General features: G+C 38.9%; 2 protein-coding genes across 4 annotated transcripts in view; both read left to right on the top strand.

Annotated features, from left to right (window-relative positions):
- tty (tweety) overlaps positions 1-13,881 on the top strand; it is a 281,508-nt gene extending 267,627 nt beyond the window's left edge. For 2 of the 3 annotated variants that reach the window (XM_089638231.1, XM_089638232.1), the window contains exons 7-13: positions 724-867; positions 4,387-4,599; positions 5,303-5,569; positions 6,340-6,484; positions 7,852-8,095; positions 8,783-9,013; positions 13,485-13,881. In XM_089638231.1, the coding sequence (XP_089494357.1) occupies positions 724-867; positions 4,387-4,599; positions 5,303-5,569; positions 6,340-6,484; positions 7,852-8,095; positions 8,783-9,013; positions 13,485-13,740 (1,500 nt within the window). In that variant the 3' untranslated portion in view covers positions 13,741-13,881. The remainder of the gene's footprint in view (positions 1-723; positions 868-4,386; positions 4,600-5,302; positions 5,570-6,339; positions 6,485-7,851; positions 8,096-8,782; positions 9,014-13,484) is intronic. The other variant, XM_089638233.1, reaches the window with a different exon arrangement.
- On the top strand, positions 13,744-14,654 carry LOC149419336 (uncharacterized; the record flags this gene model as incomplete). The annotated part of the gene is made up of 1 exon (XM_089637970.1): positions 13,744-14,654. A coding segment is annotated over one exon (783 nt), but the record flags the coding sequence as incomplete, so codon positions are not given.
- Positions 14,655-15,524: the final 870 nt, after the last annotated feature.

Here is a 15,524-nt window from a genome sequence, read left to right as displayed (position 1 = left end):
ATACATACATTATTCTGGCAATATTGTAATTCAAAATAGCATGTTGATAAAACAAATGTATGCTACAAGTTGAACAATTGAGTTCAGGTTCAATGTTACAATGTTCAAAGCATATTTACATAATTTATTGTATTCTAGCTTTCAAGGGCATGTCACACGCCGACTAAGTATTATGTATGCCAATGAACTATGCAAAGAATAGCGGAAATCAATTTTTTCTGTTAAAAAAGTGAGCTCTTTTGTAGTTTTATATCGATTGGGAATATTACCTACAACTCGCTCAAACCATAAAACAAGCGCAAGCAAAAAAAAAAATTACAAAATTTTGGATTCAGAAATCTGTTTTTTTTTTCGATTTATCAATAATTACTGTAGACAAATACTTACATATTTGCAATTTTTATTTATAATCTTGGAACCTATAAAAAGGAACTCCAGTGAAAAATATAAATATACTATTATTTTGTTTTTTGTTTTAACTGTACACAGATATGAAAAAATGCTGCTTAAATGTAATCATAACTAAAATTGGTAAAATTAGTAAAAAATAAAAGATTAATTCACTATTTTATAGTACAAGTTTTATGCCCCCTAAAGTTGAGGAATATTGTCTGGTGGAAGGAATAAGGGAGAAAACAGTTTAAATGTCTTCTTTCTTAACGCCATTTTAATTCTGAATGTCTTTAGATATTTTATTAATAGGGTTTTTTCTGTTTTTCTTAGGTGACATTATGCATAGTAGCCGTGCTTTGTTGTGGCGCCATTGGCGTGGGTCTCTATGGCAACGATGACCTCCACAACGCTGTCATTCAGGCACTGGATGCTGCCAAATCCATTAACAATATCGTCGGCTCCATTCGAAATCAGGTAAGAAACTACACTTTAATTTTAAACACTTAGTGAAATCATTAGACGGCCACGGTAGTCGAGGGGTAAGATCCTCTACTATTGATTTGCAGGTCGCGAGTTCGAGACCCTTGGCTTTTCGAATGGTATTTAATGTAATTAAATTGTGTTATTTCACATTTAATTCATAAAAAATAATAAATAGTATGCGGCACATTCCAGAGTAGTAGATACTCTTAGTAACGTCCTGGTGAAAGACCTCTTTTTAGTATTGAAAAGTTCCTTGCAATGGTTTAGCCATGTTCGGTGACCAGATATGCCTAGCCAGATACTTCCCCACCTTCCTCTTTCCCATCTCCTTCCTCTGCCTATACCCTTCAGCCTCACAGAATAACCCAATTTGGGTGCCATAGTCTCGCTGGATCCTGTTAGCAGAGAGCATTACTCCTATGCGGCATTCACTTAAATTCTTATAGTGTAGCGAATTGGAAAGTCATACCCCGTTTCCCGCTACAAAATATCGATTGCACAAGATAGCGATAGATTAACTGTCAGCATGGCTGATGGCTGTACAAAATCTTTGGCTTTGAGTTCACATCAGGCAGACACGCAGAGAGGTTATACGACGAATTCACCAGGGCTGAACGAATATGGCGACACAAGCAGAGCACGTAACGAGCATTCATAATTAGTAGTTATTTCTAACTTGATTTTACCATTATTAATTATTATTATTTATTTTATCATTATGTCTTAATGATAATGATATGGCGCCCTGTAGAATTAATAGCTATTATTTGATATTCAATATTAATTTGACCAATAGGCTTTTGTGACGTTTATGTGAACAAATTGACTAAATATATCTCTTTGAATTTTGTTCACCACTGAGTGATTTAGATGAATAATTAAATATGTAGTTTCTATAATGCGTATAATCCTACAGCTAGAGTAACTAACTTTTAAAATTGTTAATCTCAACATTCAATAATAAATTTTGTCTTCCGTAGTATGCTCTTTCGTTTCATAACCTGTAGAACTGCTACATTCTGTATTTTGACACCTAAAGTGGTTGTCAGGTTACTTTGTGTGCCCAATGTGTTTCCCTCATAGCTTTGAACTATTTTATAGAAGCTTGGGTTACATTTTGACCCTCAATGCCACATTTTGACCCCCTCTGTGGAATAAGTAATACAATGGGTATACTGCTGATAGATCCATTGTAAGCTCTCCCTTCTTTTCATAAATGACGCATTTAATGGAGAAAGTATACATACGGGACTCTATATAAATAAGGAACACGGTGAAAAGGTTAATGGATTGAAATGTTGATTTACCATTCTCTGCATAATATTATAATGCATGAATAATTCAGCATAATATATTTTTTGATGTACATGTCATAATATAGCACAGTGTTCCGCAAACTTTTTATGTTCACGGTACACCAAACTAGTCAAGAAATTTTAACGGTACACCAAAGAAAAAAAAACAAGGTAAATTTTGGATAGGATTGGCTAGGCTTATTACGAATAACGGCGAACTTTGAGGTTCAACTACGAAAGCTGCATGTCATCATAATTTAAAAAAACATCCCAGGTTTTGAATGGTTTGTTTGGCAAAGCAGGGTTTGTCTAGCCGGGTTTGTGTAATTATGATTGATATTTATCACATAACAGTGACAGAATGACCGCGAACTGTCACCGAATCGGTTCGAGAAGGGAATTTTAATTTTACCCAATTGATAATTAAAATGCATATTTTTCCGCCGCCACCAAGCCAAAAAATTTCCTTTTATAGTAATTACGGCATATCTAAAGTTTTTTTCTAAAAAATATTCGTAATAAGCGTGGCCACTCCGAACCAAAATTTACCAAAAACAATATTTTATTCATATTTATTATTAAAATCAATATAACATGAAAAGATGTTTAATGCGAAATGTGAGCCTGTTTAACTGAACACAGACGATCAAAATTTGGAACAATCGTTGATAACGCTGCTCGCATCTCTTCGTCGATCGTCCTCAGGCGTTCTCTTTTTTTGACTTTATCGTTGTGAGAGTTAAAAACCCCAGTTCGCATAAATAGGTCGTGGCAAATGGTAATAGAATTGCAATAGCTCGCTTTGACAGCAGTGGATACTTATTTTTTACGTGGAGTCAAAATGAGCTAACTCTGTTTCAGAAAATTTTAATTTTAGTGTCCGATCAGTTTTAAGCTCCATGAATTCTTCCTGCTCGTTTATTGGTAAATGTCCAAGGGAAATGCTTTCCGAAAATGGATTTCTTACCCAGTCCATAGGTTGCAGGTCACACTTAGGAAAATATGAGTTCATTTTTTCTGCTAACAGCTCTAAGTGTTTCACTATCAAAGCCTGCATTTTTTTTTCTGAATCGGCAGCCATGACATTTGGAAACATTTTGTTACTACCATTGGTAGCGTGGCTGATCCATAGCACCAACTTAGCGCGAAAGCTTTCAATCTTGTCTGAAGACGTTCAAATGTTACAATTTCTTCCTTGCATTTTTTTGTTCAGCTCATTTAATTGAGCGAATATGTCCGCCAGATATGCAAGTTTTGCTACCCATTCTTCTTTTTTAAATAGATTTGCAATTAATAAAGTCAATTAAGTTCGCGACGACACAACCAAACACTAGCATTAACGAATGACTACTAAACAAGCGGGCGCAACGTCGCCGTCGTAATTCGTAATGTTATGTTGTCACGCGCATGCACCCCGATAGCTCGTGCGCAATCACGTGATAGTGTAGCAATAGCACCCCACTTATGTAGTGTAAGCACACGTGATAATGTAACGTAGCGGCGTAGCACACGGCCACTTCGCAGCGATCGAGTCCCACCCACGCCACCTCCGGCCGCCGCGCCGCACAGAAAAGCAAAGACCGATTTACAGAGCACTTTGTGAGAAGTGACGTGGGACTCGCGGCACACTTACAAATGGCCACGGCACACCAGTGTGCCGCGGAGCACACTTTGCGGAACACTGATATAGCAGACTGAAACAATTGTGGATTCAAAATGTTATGATTGACAGGGATATAGAAATTTATTTTTGATGTAGGAAATTTATGTTTACCCTAGATGGGTATCTAATGACCCAATACAATAATGATAATTTTGTGAATTTTGCTCTACTACATTATTTTAAAGTGTAACTAAGTAACCATCATGCTGTTTCCGTGTAGGGGTAGGCAGATAGAATGGACCACCACATAAATCAGTCTCGCCACACACTCCTCATTTCATTCATATTAATAATACTGTTCTGTTAATATCTGGTCATGACCTTATTCAAGTAATTAAGTAGGGTAATTCTTCTAATATATCCAACTTATACAGGCGTCATTTAAAGAGGGAGAGGTTACAGGCTAACAGAGATATGACTTTATAAACATAATAATAGGTTAGGTTAGGGTTTTTTCCTTCAGTTTTCGGGTAATATATGTTCCTTTTTGTCACTTTGTTATGGAACCGATTTCTTGTATTTTAAAATGTAACCATAAAATGTCCCTTCCAGACGAACTCGATCGAGCTGGCGCTCGTGAAAAAGGTAAAGCCCAAGCTGACGGAGCTGGCGGACATCTTTGATTCGCCGGTGTCCAACCAGACAGCGCTGGGCATCCTACTCAACACCCTGTCGGCCGTGCGCAACAACACCACCATGGCCGTGTCGGCCGCAGCGGACATCAAGCGCCCACTGGCCGGGATCAATATGGACCGATCCCTCGAGGTAATTAACGTGACATGATCCCAACCAATTTTGTCAAACATCCTTTTTTATGAAATTTATAATTTGTGTCCCATGTTGATACCTGAAATCATAGATAATAAAAACAAGGAGAAATATGGTATGGAAGCATGCCGACTGTCGCCGAGCTACGACCAAACTGCATCGACGTTATGTTAAATTATGCGTTTGGTGTGTTGATGAAAAATAATATATTTTTTAAAAATTTAGATCCACTCAATTACTGTTAAACTTATTGTGAAATTAGATATGAGCACATCAGCAGAATGCTGCCTGCTTATTAAATAATCATAATAATACTTTACTTATAATACTTTTTATATTATTTTTAATTTTTCTGTTTTCCACACCTATTTTTTATATTCATATATCTTAAACTTATGTAGATATTTTGCATTATTTTTAATTCCTTTATACTTCATACTTGTTTTAGATGTATAAATTATTTTGTTTTCATTCAACTTATCTTTAATTTGTATTATTATACTTAACATAAAATTGACCACTACAACACGGGCATGTGCCTAGTGTGGTGGCCAAAAATTTACCCGTTTACTGTAATGTATAAACTTTACTGAATAAAGAACATATAAAAAAAAAAAAAAAATAAATAAAGAAAAACCTTTCTTCTCTTCAAATGAAACTCCAATCAAGCTTTAAATTAATTCATATTTGTAATGTTTAGCGCTGGCGCCGCGGCGAGTGGTGGCGCTGGGTGGGCGCCATGGCTGCCTGGTCCGCTCTAGTGGCCGCCTGCGCCGTACTGTTGGTGGGCGTGGCGCGACACTCGCGGCGGGCGCTCATCGCATTCAGCGTATGCGCGCTGGCCGCACTGGTGGCATGCTGGCTGGCCGCCGGGGCTGCGCTAGCTGCGGCCGTGGCGCTGGCTGATGCCTGCCATGACCCGGCCGCCGCCGTGACCATGATGGCGCCGCCGGATCTACCTCCAGAGGTGAGAATATTTGCTGTCCATTTGGATGTTATCGTGGACCGTATTAAACAGGCCATTATACCTCGGGGGGGCTAGTAGGCATAAAAATAAAAAAACTACCAATTGAATGATAATGCCCAATTTCCAATAAATTTATCTTGTAGGAATTTATAAATATGTATATGAATTGGTAAAACATAGACTAAGTGCTTTAATTAATTTTGCTAAAAATTTTGCCTTAATACATGTTTCCAAGTCAATATCAAGTAATGTTGGCGTTATTGAAAAGGGTCTGATTCGTCATCCGTCAATCCAGAGGTGGTCCAAAGCACTGTATTGCTTTACAAGAAATATATCTAGCCCAGATTGGGTGGGTAGTTTGCAGTTTTGACAACTGCAGCGACCCAAAAATCATGTTTTGGCAATATGGCCAGTAAGCAATGGTAAATTCTTCAATGATAGAAGTACTACACACTGAAACTAAAGATACGAATACAAATTCAATCTAAAAGGATCCACCTTCTTACAAAATCCTTTATGTAACATACATGTACTATTAAAATTATATATTTTTAAATATAAGCATAGATGTGCGGTAAGACTGGAATTCGAGCTGGACAGCTCTGGTCTATAAAATATATATATTTTTATCCCATGATTACAATTTTCTTTAAATGCATATTATGTATAGAGAAATGCCTACTGTAGAGATTTTCGCTTGTTAGGACTCTGTTATAAAGTTTCCTGTTGTTTGTATAATAATGGTGCTAATAAATATTTTAATTGTACAGATTGTGCGCTACTACCTTAGCTGCGAGGTGACCCATGGCAACCCCTTCACCCAGCGCCTACGGGAGTCCCAGCGCTCCGTTTCCAACGTGCGACAGGGCCTGACGCAGCTGGGGCGCATTGCCACCTCCACCTTTAACAATCCAGGTCTGTATTCACCCGATTGGTTACTCTACTCTACTTTACCCAGACCTAGAAACTCTAAACAGAAAAAAATGTGATTTGTTAAGCCCATATTAATGCTACAAATTTGTGCGTCAATTGCCAAGAATTTATTTACTAATACAATTTTCAAAACAAAAACAGCTTGGTGTTGGAAGAAACAGTCAGTGTTTGGCAGCTTACGTGTTAACCTCTCAGACAAACACTTTTATTTACTTTGTGTTCCTTTGCGAACTGTCAAAACGTGAAAATTTTTGTGTTATTCACGAGTTTTGTTAAAAGCTTCATAACTCACGTTTTGGGAAACGTAGCCTCATTCTAAAAAATGTTTTGGAAAGATTATGAAATTCACTATCGTATTGTTCTGTTATACGTAAATATTTGCGTTTCTAAATATACATTTTCTGAAAACGTCAAAAATATGTAAAAATCGCTGACCATTATTTCAAAGCTGTGAAAAATGTACTTTTTTCTGAGTATAATAAAGAAATAACACTTTATATATTGAAGAAATATAATTAAAAACTATTAGCCACCTCAAAATATTAACCGTCCAAACTAAAATATTTTTAATAAATTATTTAGAAACGCAATAAATTATGAACGAACAAGATGACAGATCCAATCGACTTAGATAATGCACCTCTACATTCCATAGATATTCTTGAATACAGACGCGTAGCGTTATTCATTATCAATACTCTGTTTTTTAAATCATGGCAATCCGTATACTAGTGATGGAAATAAATCGATTTTTGTAAAATCTCGCGCGTTTACGTGAAAAGACGTTCTAATGTCTTGACCGCTATTATCATATTTACGTCTTTTGACGTTCTAATGTTCTGAGTGGTTAAATGATCAAAAGTGGTACACTTTTTCACAGTTGATGTTTGTTTCTCTCGTTCAACCGATTTGATTATTGAAAATAGACCCACCAATCTAGGAAAATGTCCATATTATGGTGGTAACACAAACAAATGAGAATCACCAAAAATAATAGTTTCAGTTGTTTTTCTGTAACAGCAGAATCCAAGAAATCTGCTTCTCCAAGTTCAGTCCTCTTCCTATACTCGCATCCTTTGTGTTCGTATCAGGGTTGATCGATATTAGTGAATAGGACATTGTAAAGGGTCATTTTATTTTCTCAGAGTTCCACAGAGATTGGTTCAAGTATCTCTTTTATATTCAAGTATCTTCATGTATCATTTGTATCTTTCTTCAGTCGGACAACAATTTCATTGAGGAAGCTTTCAGATTCTTTTCTGTCAGTCATTAGATTGTTACTTGTTACTGGCATCCGTCTTTCTCCCCTTATTTGATTCCAAAAATCTATTTCGTGTTCTTTTCATCAGGTCTCCAACCGGCTCTGAGCTCCCTGGCAGCAGAAACGAACGCTGCTGAACGCGTCCTTAACAGTCTGACGGCGCTTGTGGGCTGCCAGGCGGTGCGCGCGCATTACACGGCGGGGGCCCGCGCACTGTGTGACGCCGGCCTGCTGGGGCTGGCCCTGTTGCTGCTGGCCGCTGTGCTGGCCGGCCTGCTCTTCACTATCCTCGTCTGGGTGGACAGCCACACCTGGATATACATACAGAAGAAGTGAGCACATTACTATAGTCAGTTCTCTGCAAACTTTACAGAGCCCATGGTTAAGGCATGTAGAAGATGTGTGATCTTAATCCAAGTAATCCAAGCGCGACAGCTAAGAGAAGAGGGCCAGCTCCTTGCTGGTGGTCGATGGATCAGCTCGCCTTATTTTCAAGTTTCTTTTAACGAGTTTATAACTTAACTTTTAGGACGATTTTTACCTGAAGGCCAGAAATACCAAGACCCTAAACGACAGGGCACTGGAACTTCCGCAGAGGCATTTTTTTGGCACATTCCTGGTCCCCGGCCGATTGCTATGGGCATGTAACTTTTGCTTGTAAATCTGACTGTTTACTAGTGTCAATAATGAGGTTCGATAGTTCGATAATTCGAGAAGTTATGTAATAGAAGTCAAATGTTTATATTGATATTTTGTTTGCCCTAAAATTTAAAGCTTGATATGTACTGACTTTTTCTTCTTTTTAGATCATCTTTGTCTACTAACCCCCTAACACATGCATGTAACCAACTAACTAAACGTCACACTGTTGAACTGTAGGGGTACGCAGAGAGAACAGACCTCCACACAACTCTGTCAAGACACACTCTCCATCTCTTCATTCACACATCATCTCAAAATGTCTCAATACACGCTCTTCTGTTATGACCCAAATTACGTTTGTTCTGTTTGCATTTCAGACGCGACTACAACGGCGACGAACACGCGCCTTTCCTGCCGTCGTCTAGCAGCAGCGGGGGCGCCCTGAGCGGGCCGGCCACGGCCCCCGCGCGCACACTACCCCGGAGCCAAGGGTCGTACAGCCCGCCCCCCCTCCCGCGTCACAGTCACAGCCCCCACCAGGCCTCCGCGCCCCCCTCCTACGGCTCCGCCTTGGCCATGGCCGCCCTTGCCCCCCCCCACCACCACAGGCATGAGCGGCTTTAGAGCTTCTTTTATGTTTTATCTTTTTACTTTTTGAAAAATAATGAGACTATCACAGTTATGGATATCCTCCTCTTTTTAACCTTCAACATGCCAAGATGCTAAACAAAACTTGTGTTACTATGGGAGGTTACTGAAATACCCCACACATTCTATCATATACATATATTATAGGTTTGTAGATATACAAAAAATAGGATAGTAATTTTCGCAATTTTGGCTACCCTTTTGGCAATGGATAGGTTATTAAAAAAGGTAGTCTAGCAGTCCTAGGTTACGAATAACCTGACGATATTTGAATTTCTGCTCCTACCATCATAATAAGTAGAAAATGTCGCTTGTACAATGGAGGATTTAGCTAGCGGAGGATTGAACCTGCGGTGCCTGGGTGGGAACTGGACACCTTGGACCACTCAACCAACTTACCGATCATGCTGTTTTAATACTTTTACTAGGAAAACCAAGGATCCATCCCTGTTGTTGCTCTCTGTGAGATCAAAGTGCCCCCTACAGGCTCCCAGCTCCCAGCTCCCAGTGTGATTCATAAAATGATTCACATTTCAAATGAGTCTAACATTCGTATTTACAATATCTCCCTTTCAAACCATCATTAAACGGTTACTATGGAGCCTTAATTCCCAGAGCAAGAAGTTTGATTTGGTGGAGGATTTTGCCTGCAGATGGAGGTTTTTTTTTTTAAATTTTCTATTTCGGAATCAGTTTTATTATGAAAATTGTTTGGTGGAATCCGGCTGAATGACACTACATATTTATGTAATTGCAGTTGTTCTTGGTTTTCTCAACGTTGTGAGTTTAAATAGGCTAAATTTGCCACATTAAATCACTGTGAAAATAAGAGTGCTCATGAGGGTTGGATGTAATCAATAATTGTTGATAACAATATTTTATAGTAGCTACAATTCCGGGAGCGTTGGTGGTCTCATTATTTTTCAGCCATATTTTGATCTCTGATAATAGAAAAGTAGGATTTTTGCCACTTTTTAATAAATTCTAATCCACTGAAATAATTAATTCCTGTGCATTATAGTTGTTTTCCTGCAATTCAATGTCAGGTTTAAATAATTTGGATAAAAAATAACCTTAGTTATGCATTATGTGATCTTGTGACAAGCCAAGATACAAACAAAACATGCATTGCCACATGGGGTCACTGAGTTACCCCATTAATTTTATATGGAAATTTAAACTATTTGTATTTTACAATTAGTTACTATTAATTGAATAATTTGTGTGGTTACCCGGTTTTATCCAGCTAGGTAGGTACCCCTAGAAAAATTATGGAAATTTAAACTATTTGTATTTTACAATTAGTTACTATTAATTGAATAATTTGTTTGGTTACTCGGTTTTATCCAGCTAGGTAGGTGTGAGGGGAACCTAAATATTTTTTGTAGCCGTGAGCCTACAAAAAATATTCATTGCTTTGCAAGACATCATAGACATATGAATATTAGTAGACCTGCCCTAAGTGATTAAAAGCGTATTATCCCCACTCCCCATACCGGTTCCATTGGAGCCGGCTGGGCTCGCGTATGGCCTCAAGTGAAATTTGAAAACGTGACGTCATCATTCTTGTGCGAACTATGGTCGAGGCATCATCGGTTCATTTTACGAAATAACACGGCAAAATGTTGACTTGTACTATGAAAACTTGTAAAAATAGATGTGAAAAAGAGAATAAACCCAATTGTCGTATTACATTCCATATATAAGCATTATTTTACTTTATTTTAAGCATATTCACATCGTATAATATGAATCAGTTGTTACTATCACATCGAGAAACGTCTGGACGCGAAACACAAAGCTGGTTGGTTGCTGGGAAGTAAATTATGAACATTTATAAAAGTGTCTTAACTAAATACTTAAACGAAATATTCGACTCTGAAAATAGAACCGAATTTTTTTGCCGAATTTGGACTTCGCAAATTTGTTCATAACGTGGCGAGTAATTTGCGCTCCCATGTAAAAATGTCTATTCATTCAAAAGCAGATTTTACTTTTAAGAAGTAAATGGTGATATTATAATGCGAGATGCCTATTTACTGTCAGATTGATTTATTGACGAATCACATTCAGCTTCACTCCCTTCGTTCTTCAACAGTTGATTTTACCCCTCGCCATTATCTTCTCGTCTATTAATTCCTATGTCTGTGCAAGACATGTATTAAAAATTTTGATCACTTACAAAAGAGTAAAGGAGTAAACTAATATTATAGGTTGGTACATTTCAACTGAGAATTGAATTATTTTATCAATCCACAATATAAATAACAGTACCTAATTAATTAAGACGACAAAAGATTAAGTTGATGAAATTAAATTTACAAATGAAACTATTTGAAAATCAAAGTGGGTGATGTTACAACAATATTAGCTATTTATCGATCACCAGCAACAACAAATATTAATCCGTTTCTTGAAACGCTTTCTAATGAGCTTAATATACAAAAAACATGAAAAATGTACAACATCCTTCCCCCTGATATGAAGCGAATAGAAAATATGAATATAAAAAAAATCTGGCTGAAAGAGATTAATGAAAAAACTCTGAACAAAACATAAAAAATGACATAGAAAACTAATAAAACAAATAAATAACTTTAGTCCGCCTTAGCACAGGTCACCATAGTGAGTAGTGAGGAGGACTAAGACATTCAACCTACTATACAAATTTTTAACATCATATTTTGTATGTACAGTGTTTAAATAGTCACTATAATAAAAAAATATTAAAAAAGTAATTGACAAGTATTATTAATTAGATAATTCCGCTATTTCAAAACAGAATTTGAACCATATTCTCAGCATTATCACCGGGGTATGTATCATAGTGAGTCATTAATATTATTCAACGTTTTTTATCTTTCAGTAGAGGGCCGATTATTGACATGGTTTCTAGCAGAGTTTTTATACACACAAAGTATTCTCTAACATGTTTCGTCGCACCTGTGTAAATACAGATACAAATGACTGCTGTCGAGCCACTATACAAGACCAAATGTTTTCAAAACATTGCTTTCCATTGGCTACGTAAAACAAAAACAATGTTTCATATTTGCACAAACATTAAGTTCAATGTTTGTGGTAATATTGACGCTGATGCGGCTTTACTGTACATCACAAGTTTGGGGCTTTATACAGAAATTCAAATATTACAATTTGACCAATCTGCCATTTTAGTTATTTTGACATTTGAAAGGTCCTGTTAGATTCTAAGGACGAGTTGTTTCGGAGAATTTGAACAATTCATCAATTTTCAACATTCATTTTCGGGTTCTGTGAAAGTCCTATTCAAGTTCTGTTATTATATCATTATAGGCTAGTTGCTTGACAGAACTGAAATAATAACAGAACTTGAAAAAACCTTTCACAGAACTTGAAAATTCACGTTGAAATTTGATGAATTATTCAAATTCTCCGAAACAACCCGTCCTAAGTCCGTTTCACCATTTGAACAATTACTGATCAGCTGATCACAATTTGATCAAAAGCTGAAACGTACTTAGATTTGGCATTTGGTGGGGACATTTCAAATACGGAATGGCGCCGATTGGCCATTTGATGACAGTGATAATTTCTTTTGAATTTCTGTATATTTAGTAATATATAAAGGATCCTCATTTGAATAATCGGTGCTCTACTGTACTTGATGTATTAAACGTATATATTATTTGCCTCTCTTTTAGCATGTAGACAAAGAATTAAGCAACATTTATTTGCTATTAGCTCCTGTCTTTGTGATTCTGTTTTTACTCTCTTCACTCGAGATACATTTACTACAACTTATTTTACAACTCCTGAAAAGTAAATTTGGCTGTGCAAAATATTTTATTTTGTTTCTCATTCGTAACTTCTGTTAGAGAAGCATGATTGTTTGGTAAGTGTTGATCATAAAACAATATTAGGCTCGGAAGTACTTTCATTTTTAAATTGCCCTTTTCTTTCTTTTTCTTTCCTTTGATGTTTTAGTAAGTGTATTGTTTTATAGTGAATGCGGTTAATAAAGTAGCCTCTGCCACGCTTTTACCCGCCAACTCTTCCCTTCCATCCGAACACCTCCTGCCACTCGCCATCTGTTACCTGCCCTTTCAATGTGTCCCTGTCTTCCCCTCTGTGAAATGTGAAATTATATTCAATTCTTTGCCATGGAAATTGAGATTCGTCGATTTCATAAAGATTATTCATCTAAATTAAATATCCCTGGAATTTGAATAATTTGGATAAAATGAAATTTATTAATAATTCTCTGAATGTTGTAATGGAATAATTAAAGCCAAAATAGAATTTTTGAACAGTCAATTTTATAATCAGTGTGAGATGATAAAATTACTAAGGAAATTAGTGGAATTAGAACTTTATCACTTCATTTTAAAGTGCCTCAGATAATATAATTGTGAAAGTATTTGCAACTTTCTGTTTGTGGTGTGTTTACAGAAATGACGGTGGCATCGGTCAGTATGGGTCCGGGCGCGGGGTCCAGCACGGGCCTCCCGGGGCCGGAGGGGGCGGGAGCGGCGGGGGAGGCGGCGGAGGTGGGGGACGGGGGGGTGGCGGTCATCTGCCCTCGGGGGCCTGCCACACGCTGGGCCGCCTGCCCTCGCACAACCCCGCCGGGGCAGGACCCAACAATGGCAAGTACGCGACTCTGAGCAAGCAGTGCAAGACCCTGGAGAGCTCCGACTTCTACTGAGGGCGGGCGGGCGGCGCTGGGCCCCCTCCGCTGGCCCTCGACCCCCGCAGCCTGGCGCCCCCCGACCCTCGCGACATCACCCCGCTCACCAACCAGATCAACCGCTTCGACCCCAAGTACGCCTCCTTTGGGCCCAAGCACCTCAAGGCCGTTGGGGGCCCATTGCGCGCCGCTCCCATGCCTGACATCGGGGAACTGCCCCCGCGCGTGGAGCCTGCGCCCCTGGCCACCTTCCAGCGTCCGCCTCCGCAGCCTGACAAGTATGCTACCATCCGCACGGGCGGCAAGTACGACAAGAGCCACAAGTACGCTCAGCAGGTGGAGCGCGAGGAGGCGGCCGCCACCCTGGACCGCCGCACCCGGCGCCCGCAGCCTAAAACGGGCAACGGGGTGTCCATCGTCCACCAGCCACTGCCTGAGCCCCCGCAGCCCCTCAGCGCCGCGCACTTCACGCAGTACCGCTCCCCGGCTCCTCCGGCCTTGCCCTGCTGCCCTCAAGGAGGCCCTCGCTCGCAGGCCCGGGCTGGACGCACCCCCGAGAAGTTCTTCTCTACCAGCAGCCAGCAGCAGCAGCCAGGCCGCGTGCCAGGAGGCGGGGCCCGACCTTCGCACTCGCACACCCTGGACAGGCGCCACCATGCAGGGTCTGGAGGGGGCGGGGGTGGAGGGGGCCGCAGCGGGTCTCAGACCCTGGACAGACGGGGACGCTCTGGTCCGCGAGGCCCGCCGCAACAGCAACAGGAGCAGGAGGGCAACAAAGACCTGTATGCCGTTACAGAATTGTAATGATAACTTTCGAGTGAAGCCCACGTGGACGGAAGTTATTGCGTGGCTTCACTTTTATCCAAGAAATGTCCCGACAAAAGCAATAAATTTTTCATCAAGTATGAATGCAATCTGCGCAAGGGTGGCTCTGGCACTAAGGAAGACAAGTGCTAAAGAAGGAGCAGCGGTTTCGTCAACCTGTGAATTGTTTTCCATTTGGGGACATGTCTTGGGACACCTCTGTGTCTAGGGAACCAGATACAGTTAGTCAAATGGCCAATATTAAATTGACCCGACTTTAAGATGTCTTTGGTACAAAAGACTATTACAAGTGTCACCACGTGTGGTGCCTAAAGACCCAACACCGAGTGATATGAAGTCATTGTTCATTGAATGTTGTCATTTTACCTGTAACTTACTCCTAAAAAAGACTATTTGAATGTTTGAATTAACTAGCATAGTCAAGTAGATTAATACACCCAACAACTGAGATGGCAAACGGGATCAAACTTTACTTCTGTGGCGCTTCTAATACATATGTCCCCCTTTTCACCGCTGCATTTATATCTTTTTACTACATATTACTAAAAGTACCACTTTTTGGTCATTTCAAATATTAATTACCAAGCACAAATTGCAAATAAATATGGGAGTCGATGAATTTACTTTTTTGTAAAGTTAACTAGTGTTAACGTTTTTAATAATTACTTTATGTGAATCTACACTTTTACATTTACATTATAATTTTAAAATGTCTTTTCTGGAAGATCCTCAAAAAGGATTTATATAAATAGTAATCTCGTAAATAAAAAATAAAAACAACGAAAATTGAGAAAAATTTGAATAGAACTCTCAATTCTCAAATAACATTCTGACTTGACGGTATTTACATAAATTATTATTATACTGGTAAATTTTCGTATGGTACAATATGTATCTTTCAGAATAGAAAAGTATGAAAGGAGTGTGAATGGGAAATTGAACATAAATACAAATGAGAGAGAAAAAACTACGGTGTT

The sequence above is a fragment of the Hesperophylax consimilis genome, chromosome 12, assembly GCF_061612785.1.
Source record: "Hesperophylax consimilis isolate HC1 chromosome 12, BYU_Hcon_1.0, whole genome shotgun sequence".
Classification (NCBI taxonomy): Eukaryota; Metazoa; Arthropoda; class Insecta; order Trichoptera; family Limnephilidae; genus Hesperophylax; species Hesperophylax consimilis.
This window is presented reverse-complemented; position numbering and strand designations above follow the sequence as displayed.